General features: G+C 44.9%; 1 protein-coding gene across 1 annotated transcript in view; it reads right to left on the bottom strand.

Annotated features, from left to right (window-relative positions):
• Positions 1-8,441: 8,441 nt before the first annotated feature.
• Positions 8,442-10,832, bottom strand: part of AGBL4 (AGBL carboxypeptidase 4) — a 1,125,681-nt gene continuing 1,123,290 nt past the window's right edge. The window contains exon 13 of the mRNA XM_040978580.1: positions 8,442-8,553. Within this exon, the coding sequence (XP_040834514.1) occupies positions 8,442-8,553 (112 nt within the window). The remainder of the gene's footprint in view (positions 8,554-10,832) is intronic.

The raw sequence follows: 10,832 nt of genomic DNA, 5'->3' as shown, positions 1-10,832 counted from the left end.
GGTGCTGGAGTCTAACCCTGCCCAGTCTGCCCCCATCCCTGACTCTCATGAAAGTAGGCATGTACAAAAGCCTAGCCTGGCATGGCCTGCACCTCATCCTGACTCCCACATATGCCAGTGTGTGCTAAGACTTGGCCTGGCCTTGCCCTATCAACCTCCTGAGCCTGTCCACATACCCACCAACAAGTGGAGAAGCACTGCTTGGTCTGGCCCACACTCAGCCCCAACTCTTTGCTCATCATCAGCAGCTGCATCCTAGTAGGGGAGTTCCCCAAGTTTCACCACCAGGCCTGCTCCCAGGTCCGGATCTCCTATGTATCATGGGTTCTAAGGTCCTGCCAAGTATAGTCCATCCCCCAGTCTCAACTTTTGTGAGTGTTACTGGATGCTATTTCCTGGCCAATTCGTGGTGCATCTGTGGATGCTACAGTTTGTGCCAACCCAGCCTAGTTTGAACCCCAGCTCCCATGAGTGTTGGTGAATTCCATGGTCATATCTAACTCAGTCTTCACCACTCCCAGCTCTCATGCAAACCAGTAGCTTATTGTAGTTCCATAGGAATCAACCCATCAATTCCCTACAGATTCTGCCCCCGGCTGAGTTCTCTCATGTGCAGGTCAGTGTCATGGTCCAGACTAACATGTCCTCTCCCAGCACTCATAGGCAGGTACCATGGCCTAGTCCTGTCAGGTAGGCCCCCAGCCCTAGCCTTCATGTGTGCCAATGGGCTTTGATTGACACCAGTCCAGCCCAGGTCTCCCACATGGGCAGGTGTCCTGATCTGACCCAGATGTATCCTCCAAGTTCCCTTTCTCCAAACCACCCAGTCTCAGCTCCCTTGTTTAACTGCAATTGCAGTGGCCTGGTCCATGGAAATCCCTAAGATGTCATTTCTCATCTTGAATGTGCCTCCTCAGAGGTTCCCTGACCCAGGCATTGTCAGTCACCCCCCCACCTTGGGATAATCCATAGCCACCAAGCCCAAGGCCAAGTTGATGTGGGTCCTGAGCCTGGTGTTCCAGTGACACACTGTCTGCCCGCCTAGGATCCACCAAAGAATACTTTTCTTAAGCTGGAATACAGGTACTAGATGGAGATGAGGGTTTGAGCAGGTGGAACTTGTGACTGAATAGAAGTAAGCATGAAAGGCACTAAAGTGGGACAGTATCCTTACTCTTGCTCTGAACAATTGACTTCAAAGAGGTACCACAAACACTCAGTCCTGTTTTATAGATTCTGGGAATTTCCAAAAAGTTAGCAGGTTAACAGAATACTGGAGGTAGCTCAAGTAACAGCCCAGTAGGAGGTGATGGAACAAGTAGACAGCAAGGAGAACACAGAAAGGGGAGAAGAAAGGAAATGAATGATAATCCCGCTAATAGGTGGTATGGTCCCATTTTAAAGATGGGAAAATGGCCTAGCACATCAGTTCAACTAGCTGATCCTCTCTACCTCCAAGTGCTGGGATCCCATATAGATGCTGGTTCATGTCCCAGCTGTTCCATTTCCCATCCAACTCACTGTTTGTGGCCTTAGAAAACAGCTGAGAATGGCCCAAGTCCATGAGAGCCTGCATCCAAGTGGGAGACCCAGAGAAGGCTCCTGGCTATTGGCTCCTGCTTTGGGGTTGGCTCTGCTCTTCCCATTGCAGCCACTTTAGGAGAGAGCCAGCAGATGGTAAATCTTTCTCTCCCTCTCTCCTTCTTTCTGTAAATATGCCCTTCCAAGAAAAAAACAAATAAAATAATAATTTTTTTAAATATGGGAAAAGAAAACTAATTCAAATAATTAAGGAGATAATTATGCAGTGGTAGATCTGAGATTATTTCAAGTCTGCCTGGCTCCCAAGTCACTGTGCAAAGCTGGTTTGAGTCAGACACATGACACAGAGGCACAGCAACAGGCCTTGGTGACCAGTGAGCTAGCTGTGTGTGAAGAGGGAGAGAAGACTCCAGGGTGTCCAGCTTAGACTCTGAAATGGGAAACAAAACGCACATGAACAAAGACATAAAATGCAGACTGGAGATTGACAGGGAGTCAGTCAAAAACAGATTCCAGATCTTTGAGTGCCAAGTGAATATTAAGAGTTAAGAACTAAGGGCCTCTAGCTGGCATCACAGGGATGCCTGGTTTGCTCCGGCTTAGTGTTTGGTCTGGGGTTAAACTAAGAGGCACTGGTGTGTGGCAGAGTTGAGCTTGTGCCGAGGTCCTGTCCTGCTACTTACTGGCAAGAGACTTAACCACAACAATTTGACGTTCTTCTTCAGCAAAGTGGGGGAAACAAGCTTGGAACAGCATATACACTGAATCTTGTGTAAGTAGGAAGAGCTAAAAGAGATGGAACTGCCTTGGGGAAATCCTGAATTTGATATAGTAGGGCATATTACTGTGGTGACCCATAGGAATGGTTAGGATAACTCCAAAGGTGTGATCCCTGGGATGCTGCATGCCAGTGGTAAATAACAAAGAAAGGGGTCATATATATCCACATGAGATTTGTTCATGGTTATTTTTAAAAGACATGGTATCTTTGATAATTTACAATCCCTTCTCTTTCTAGATAATGTAGCTGCATTTCAGGCTGAGTGTTCTGTCAACACTGTCTTCCCAGCTATTCCGATCCCAAACCTACAACATCTGTCTCTTCCTCAGTGGTTCAGGCTCATTGAAGCTCTTTTTTCCATCCTTTGATGAGCTTCATTCAGTGAGCATAGACTCTGCTACACAACCTGTACTAGGAGCTGAGACCACAAAGAAATAAAATACAGGGTCTCTCGCTTAGCCTGTTTGCCTCACTTATTTCTTCTGGAGCTTTCTCTCACACCTTTGTCCTCTACTTAGAGGAAGTGTTCAAGTTTCTATCTGTACTTTAGCTGGAGGTAAGAAGAAAAATCTTTGGCTCTAAGACAACAAACTTTTTTCTTAAAGGAAAAGCAGAGTTACAGAGGGAGGGAGGGAGCATCAAAGAGAAAGAGAATTTTGCATTTGATGGTTCACTCCCCAAATAATTGCAATGACTGTGCTTAGCCCGGCCAAGGCAGGAAACACGAAGTTTTCCAGGTCGCCTATGTGGATGAAGGAGCCAAAGGACTTGGGCCGTTTCCCAGTGCTTTCCCAGGCACATTAGCAGAGAGCTGGCTCTCAGGTGGTGCAGCCGGGACTTGATTTGCACATACGTGAGATGCTGGCATTGCAGGCACAGGACCAACCTGGTATGTCACAACACCAGCTCTCAAAATGGATTTCTGACTCCCAGCAAGTAGGCGGGATGGTGCTGCAGAGGTGGAGGTGGTTTGGGGAAAGAGTTCGGTCCTGTGCCAGGCATTTTACAGAACATCATTATATTTTAATGTACAGCATAACTGTTTGAAGGAGACATCAAGCATTCCCGCTTAACAGATGAAAATCCTGAAGCTTAAAGAGGTTAAACTCTTTGCAGAAAGCCACACTGCTGGTTAACAGAAGCACTGGGAGTCACATTTAAGTTTGCCTGATGTTTAAAATTCAATGTGTCCCTATTATATTTCCATGTCTCCCCTCTTCTGTCTGACACTTGTGACCCACTGGCTGAGATGAGAAGAGAGAAAGGACATTTAATCATGGTGCCCATGAAGTGCTCAGGAGGCGGGGATGCTGAAGCAGGATTCTGAACAACTCAGCAGCACAGAGGCCCAGTGGGCAGGCTCCAGAAGAAGGGCATGGTGAGGAATCTGAGCAAGAGTGTCTGCTTGGATTCAGTAACCCACAGGGTGCCGTTGCTGTGCTGAGCTGCCAGGGCCCTGGAAGATCTAGAAGCTTCTCTCTGTCAAGTGATAAATTATCGCCTTCCTCTAAATTTACCTTTGCATCTGGAGAACTCTGTTCCAAAGCAGCTCAGACAGCTGTGGGCAGTGAGGGGTTTGAGGAAGGTAGGGCTTGAGGGATAGGTGCTGGCAAGTTTTTACAGATTTCTCAGCCTAGAAATTTGCATGCTTACCTTTTTTGCTCCCTAACCAGCATCTCTAAATGGTGTCCTTGCTTTCTTGCTTTTCTGCTGTAACTTTCTTCCTGTTTTGACCTGATTTTATTTGGAAATAATGAAGAGGACTGGTAGAGACTGGTGGCAACAGAGCTGTGTTCTTTCTTTGCCATGTGAATTCAGACATGAGAACTTACCTTTATGATACTGTTGTCACCTTGGAAATGTATAAAATGTTATGGGACTATTGGGAACACCAATAAGGCAATGGACACAGTGGCAACGAACACGATAACAGGTAGACCATGTATGCTCAATTAATATTTGTCAGATGCATGAATTGACAATCCTTGGATGTTAATCACTCTACACTTCCATGCTTGCGTCTGCTTTTATTAGTTACAAAAATGAGCTGGGCAACAGATACATGAAAAACATTAAGGATTACCAGCAATCAGGGAAATGTAAATGAAACCCTCCAGGAGTATCTTCTCACTCCAATTAGAATTGCTATCCTCCAAAGGTTAAAAAACAAATGCTGGTGAGGATGTTATAAAAAGGGAACCTCAATACACTGTTGGAAGGAATGTAAACTAGTATAGCCACGATAAGAAATGTATGGAGACGCTTCAGAAAACTAAAAATAGACCTATCATATGACTAAGCTATCCCACTTCCTGGAAGACATCCTAATAAAATTAAGTCAACATATGAAAAAGATATCTGCTCTCCCATGTTTATTACAGTTCGATTCAGAATAGCAAAGATATGGAATCAGCCTAGATGCCATTAACTGATGATTGAATAACGAAAATATGAGATTTATTTTCAGAAAGAAAAGACCACATGTTTCCGCTCATATGTGGATGTTAATATACACATATGTGAGAGATGGGAGGATGATTTCCCAGGCTGGGAATCTACATGCATTTATATACATGATGTGTGGATGTCATAGTAGTTGGTATACAGTTATATAGAGATGTTGTCTTCATTGGATTATACCATTATATAATAGTATGCCTTTCTTTCCTGATTTTATATTTGTCATGACTCTCATGTGATATTATTTGATCTATGCCTGTTTTTAAGCTAAAGTATGCATGTAAATGCATATGTTTATATATGAAATGAGTATGCAAAATGTTAAAAATCATTGAGTCTGTGTGCTCACTGAACTCTTCTTTATACTTTTTTTTCCTTTTGGCTTGAAACATTTTAAAATAGAATGACAAAAATGAATGAGTAAGGGTTCTGCAAAGGCAGGCCTCAGGGGTGTCATCAGCATAACAGTGGCAGGATTCTGTGTCCCCACCATTGCCATTGTTCAAAAGACACCAGGGAAAGCTCCCAGCAGAGGGCTTCCTCCTGGAGCTGCAGGATGCTTCATGGTTAGGGGACCCGGCCTGCTTTGTTGGGAGCTTAGGAAGCCAGAAAACTTGGGGATGTGGGAGAGGAGGCAACAGCTTGTCTCTCTGCCCTGAAGGTAAATAGACCTTCAGCATCATTTCTGAGCCTCTACACTGATGCAGAGAGAAACTAGCACTACGTTGACACAGAGAGCTGCGTACCCTTCAACGTTAACCTCCCTTCCATAGTCCTTGTTTTTGCCTAGATGGTCTCCCGGCTCTGAAACACAGACTGATTTTGTTAGATTCTGAGAAGTGACTAGACAAGATAGGCTGGAACGCCCCCTGCTGGGACTAGTTGGCTGGTTCACCTGCCAGGTTGTTGCTGTCCTCCATCTCAGTGCTGAAAAGCTTTCTGCTCTATTTTGAGGCCACAGGTATAACCTGGTCCAAGAAAGCTAAGTAGAAACTGAGCAAGCCAAAGCCACAAGAAGGGCTTGCTAATAACTTCTGCTCTCACGGTCAGCCCTTTTCTTTCTTCTTTGTGGTTGTGGGAAAGCAGACTCTTCCCCACTCTTACTGCAAACACATTCTGCCTTACAGTAGCATTTCTTCTCCTGAAGGGGTGTTAGATATTAGCAGGGTTCGTATACTGTAATTCAGGGACACTCAATGTCACTGTGCCTAGCATTCATGACACCTTGTCATACTGCCATCCAAAAATGTAACCTCCTGCCCCCTGTCATTTCTCTTCAAGCTCAAACCTAGAATAGCGCACTGCAAAGCAGCTAGCTTTCAACCCAACATTCCCTATAGAATGAACCCCCTATGTTTCCTCCATGAGAGGTGTCTGTATAGACTCTGCTTGCATACGTCTGGTGGTGGGGAGCTCACTATCATTCAGGAGAGATTGGCTAATGATTAGCAACTCTACTTACTAAATACTAAACACTAAAAAATAGTCCGTATCCTAAGTAGAAGTTTTTGTTACTAAGACTTGCACCTGAATTTGGTTGTCACTTCTGGGCAATGCAGAACCAGTTTGCTTCTTTTGTTCTCTCATGTCCCTTTAACTTTGAGGAGACTGTGTCCTTGCTTTCCCTACTCCTATGCCCTGTTATTTTTCATCTTAGGGATAAACAGCTCCAGTATCCTCATCCATTTCTAATGAGAAGTGATTTTGAAGCACCCTCACCCTCCTGGGCACCTTCCAAAGGATCAGAGCTATTATTTAGTGAGAACATAAATTTTTTCTGACATTTCCCATACCTAAGTTCATCAAGTCTTCATAGTTATTACAATGAGCTAGATACACTGTCACCATCTTATAGGAGAGGACACTAAAATCCACAGGCATTAAGCAACTTGCCCAAAAACACATTGTTCTTAAGAGACAGAACTAGTGTTCAAATTCAGAATTAGAGTTTCCTGTCTCTGAGTTTGTGCTCTACAACCACTAGCACACTTGCTGTCTGTGTGACCTGAGATCTAACACATCAGCTCAGTTTGAAAAATATGAGACCTGTACTTGCACATAACGACATTATCATAGAAGTGGTCCAGCCAAGGAACACTAGATCTAAACTCTCCTGCTCTCATTTTAGGCTCTATTCATGCTGTCAATGAGGCCGCCATCATTCCCAAAAGGTTGTGATGTCATTGGCTCACATTGAGCTAGCGTCATTCAATTCTCCAGGACTCCGTAAACTTCCGGAAGGTCAAATTCTGACTGTTCCCTCCTTATCTTGACAGAAACCCTGACCTCAAAGTGACAGTTACATTAACTCAGGGTTTGCTGGTTGGCTTTTGAGGAGAGGGGACCTAGGGGAAAGGGGAAAGAGGCGAAGAATGTTCATAGGAAGAGAGGAGCTGCACAAACTACTTTATTTGTGTCCCTCTGGCAAAGAAGAGCCCAGGGGATAAACTGCATATACAACACAACATTTTTAGCCAAGTAACACATGGTTCTTTGTTACTTATCATTTCTGAAAAACAGAATGTAAAAAGAGAACAAGCTTTGCTCTTGGTTTTTGCAACAAACTTCGAAAATCTCCAAACTAAACCAAAAGAAAGACTAACTAGAGCTTTGTGCTATAGGCCCTACCTCCCTGGAGCCTTCCTGCCTTTCCGCATCTCCTAATCCTCATTTCCGGGAGGTCATTTTAATTAGCAGGCTGTCATGGTGACTCAGCCTGCTGCTTCCACAGACAGGAAGAGAGCACACTCCCTGGGACCCATTCATCATACAAAGGCACTTTCTTCTTCAGAAAAATGCACAATATTTAGCCTGCCTCACCTCGGGGGAGATTGCAACTGCTGTTGTTTTATTTCATCCTCCCTGCTTGCCTTGGGGTACGTTCTTTTGTCTTTTGCAGCTCCCTTGTCTGGCTATCACCCTTTCGTTGTTGCAGATCACAGTTGCCCACCTCTTCAGGGGTCAAGCTTGATCCCTGTCACCAGCGTTCTGGAGACCTTAACTCTCAGAGACCTTTTGGAATGTGTGCCAATGCTTTTCATGGTGGCGGGGAGGGGCAGGAAAGGGAAATGGCTTCCAGAAGAATTCTCTGAGGTTGCTTGCTGGAGTTCAGGGCCAATGAGGAAACAGCATGCAGTTCATAGATATGGTATCTTTGATTTCAAAAGTGCTGCCCCATTTTTTTCCCAATAGCACATTTGCCTTTGAGTTGTATATCATGGTTTGGGATCAGAAAACAGGAGCCCTGCTGTAAGCAACCCTGGCCTATCTTGAAGAAGCAAACTTTTCTGGTGATTACTTAACTTTAAAACAGTCAAGAGTCTTGGAAAGAATGGGCTCAAGATGTGTCAAGGCCCTTCGAAGGGTGTAGATTTTCCTCATCTTTGAATCTCTGCGACGAAGAGAATAACATCTGCAATCCCTTGGTCCTAGTTTCCTCCTTTATCCCTCAGCCTTGAGCTGAAGGCTTCCTATCGATTTTCCATTGGTAAAAAGGAAAATCAATGGTGAAATTTCTCATTTTCCCCCTTCCCTTTCACTAGCTTATGCATTATCGCACATGTACATGTCTTGGAAGCTGGGGAAGGTGATTAATTTCATGCCTCAGCAGGAAACGCATCCCCCTGGCCCTACAGAACCTCCCTGGGGCTCCGTGTCTTTAGAAAGGATTGGAAGGGTCTTTGTGGTTCACTGAGCTCTTCTTGTTCCCTTTGCCGTTGGGGTAGCTGCTCTGCGGGAGTGGGTGCTTGTAGGGAGGGGCTTTTTCTTTCCTGCAAAGAGGGAGATAACAGAAAGAGAAGACAGTACATATAGGCATTATAATGAAATCATTTGTGTGCATGCCATCTCCCCCACTGAACCATGACCTCCTAGGAACAGCAGCCTTATCATCCTCTTTTCCATGGCCCCAGCACCCAGTTCACTGCTGGGCTCAAAACACACACTATAGCCTCAGTGAATGTAGCTTCAATGCCTGTTAGATGGATGGAAGCACTGTGTGATTCTGGTTCTAGAGAAAACATAATGATCCTACAGCTACAACTCTTCCACCCTGATTCAACTCATTAACCTATTGCACAGTGGGATGGAGATAAACACAGAGGAGAGCTGTAGCATGGGAGGGCATGGATACATCACAAACTTCACTGGTTTCCTTATATTATAGAATTGCAAACTATCTCCTCAGAATGATAAGGGGCTCCCAGGAAGCAGAAAACTGTCTGGGTCTTCTCCGTGTCTCAGTACCCAGTGTAATATTCTTGACATCACTGCTGAGTAACCATCTGCTTCTTTGCTCACAACCTAAATCGTGAGCAGGCACCAAAATACTCACTTCATGTTTTTCCTCTTACAGTGCTTTGCTTGTTATGTGACTGACTGATAAATGGGTGAGGTCAATCATTTCTGGGGAGTTTTTGGTTGTATAATTTTGTAATTCAGTTACATTCAGGATGTTAAGAATGAACCTATGGCAGGCTGTGTACCAACCATGGCCAAGGATACATCTTAATTAGTGGATAGGTCAAAGACACTATGACAATAGGCCAGGGGACATAAATGCCTTAGGTGTATACAAAATGCAATCAAAAGCCCTGGAGGCAGGAAGCTGCTCCATCTCAGACACAGAATAACAACAAGGAAATAGAGGGTGTGATATTTGCAGAGTTTTGACAGACAAGCAGACATTCATCACCCACTGAGAATAGGGGAAAAAAAGAGTACTCCAGGAAATGGGCAGAAGATGAACAGAGACATGGAGGCATGGCAATGACCAACTGTGCAGTCGGAAGCATGGTTCATGGCTTGAAACAACACAGGTGAGGTGGGCGGGTGCTCATGGGCCAAGGGATATGGTAGGAAGCAGCAATGAAGTTGAAAATGTAGACCAGGACCCTTACTAATGAGAAGGGACATTGGAACATTCTGTAAGAAGGAAAATAGGGAGAAACCATGGGAGAATTCTGACAGAGGGTGTGATCTGATGCATGGTTGAGTACAACGCAGCACACACGGTTGAGTACTCTTTGGCATCTTGGCTTATGTTTGTGCCATTATTCTCTGTAAATGTGGGCTACTGGTGGGTAGGGTGCTATGTAGGATGCTCCAGCAGAGGGCCTGTCATGCGGTAGGCTCCAGTGTGTTGTGTGGTTAATGAGCTTCCTCCTTCCGCCCCACACATACACATCAGAACCTCACCACGGAGCCAGCCCTCCAAGCCTCTTGCTGAGTCCAAATCTGCCCCCACGCAGAGGCTCTCAACTCCTATGCCCGCTGGTGCTTTTGATACTCACAGAAGCTCCCTGGCTTCTAGATTCTCCCCGTCCAATTTTGTGGTCCTTGATGGAATACTTGAGAATTTAGCCATGTGACTGTGTCATTGTGGTTTGGATAAATGTGGGAAGGACTCATCTTTGGTCCTCAGCTCCATGACATTGAGCTGGGACTACTATGTTCATGTGGGTGCTCCTCCCCATAGGCCTTATCTGAAGGACATAGCATCCGGGATGCTGACAGGCTCCTGCCAGCATCTGGGTAGATATTGACATGTTGTAATTATCCCCAGTGACGAGAGAAAACAAAGATTAACTTTGAGTCAAAACATGTAATTTTCCTTTAAAAAAAGAACTGCTCTTTCACTTAAGCTATTTGATGCTTGGGGGGAAAATAGCACAGAAAAAGATGAAGTATTCAAATGCCAAATCAAAGCTTGCTCAGCGCCTGTGTCCTCCTGAGACTTAAATTGTGAAGAGCTACTGACCAACATAGAGGTAAGTGACATCTGCAGTCTGAAGGGGCAGTGATGTTGACAGCACGTAGGGGTACAGACTTTGTGCATGTATTAAACGGGATGTTTTTCTTTCCAGAATTCACAGATGTGGACTGATGAAGAATGAGCTCCCATCTCTGAAGAGGATTCCAAAGCTCAGGAAAGGGGGTCCCATGAGCAGTTGAAATCGAAGCTTCTGAGAACTTCCCTAGATTGTTGGGTCCCAGCTATAAGGTCTCCTCTTCGCTCATCTCAAAGAAATCTTTATTGCCTGAGTCTGAG

The sequence above is a fragment of the Ochotona curzoniae genome, unplaced genomic scaffold (genome assembly GCF_017591425.1).
Source record: "Ochotona curzoniae isolate NIBS_2020 unplaced genomic scaffold, NIBS_Ocur_1.0 contig_291, whole genome shotgun sequence".
Classification (NCBI taxonomy): Eukaryota; Metazoa; Chordata; class Mammalia; order Lagomorpha; family Ochotonidae; genus Ochotona; species Ochotona curzoniae.
This window is presented reverse-complemented; position numbering and strand designations above follow the sequence as displayed.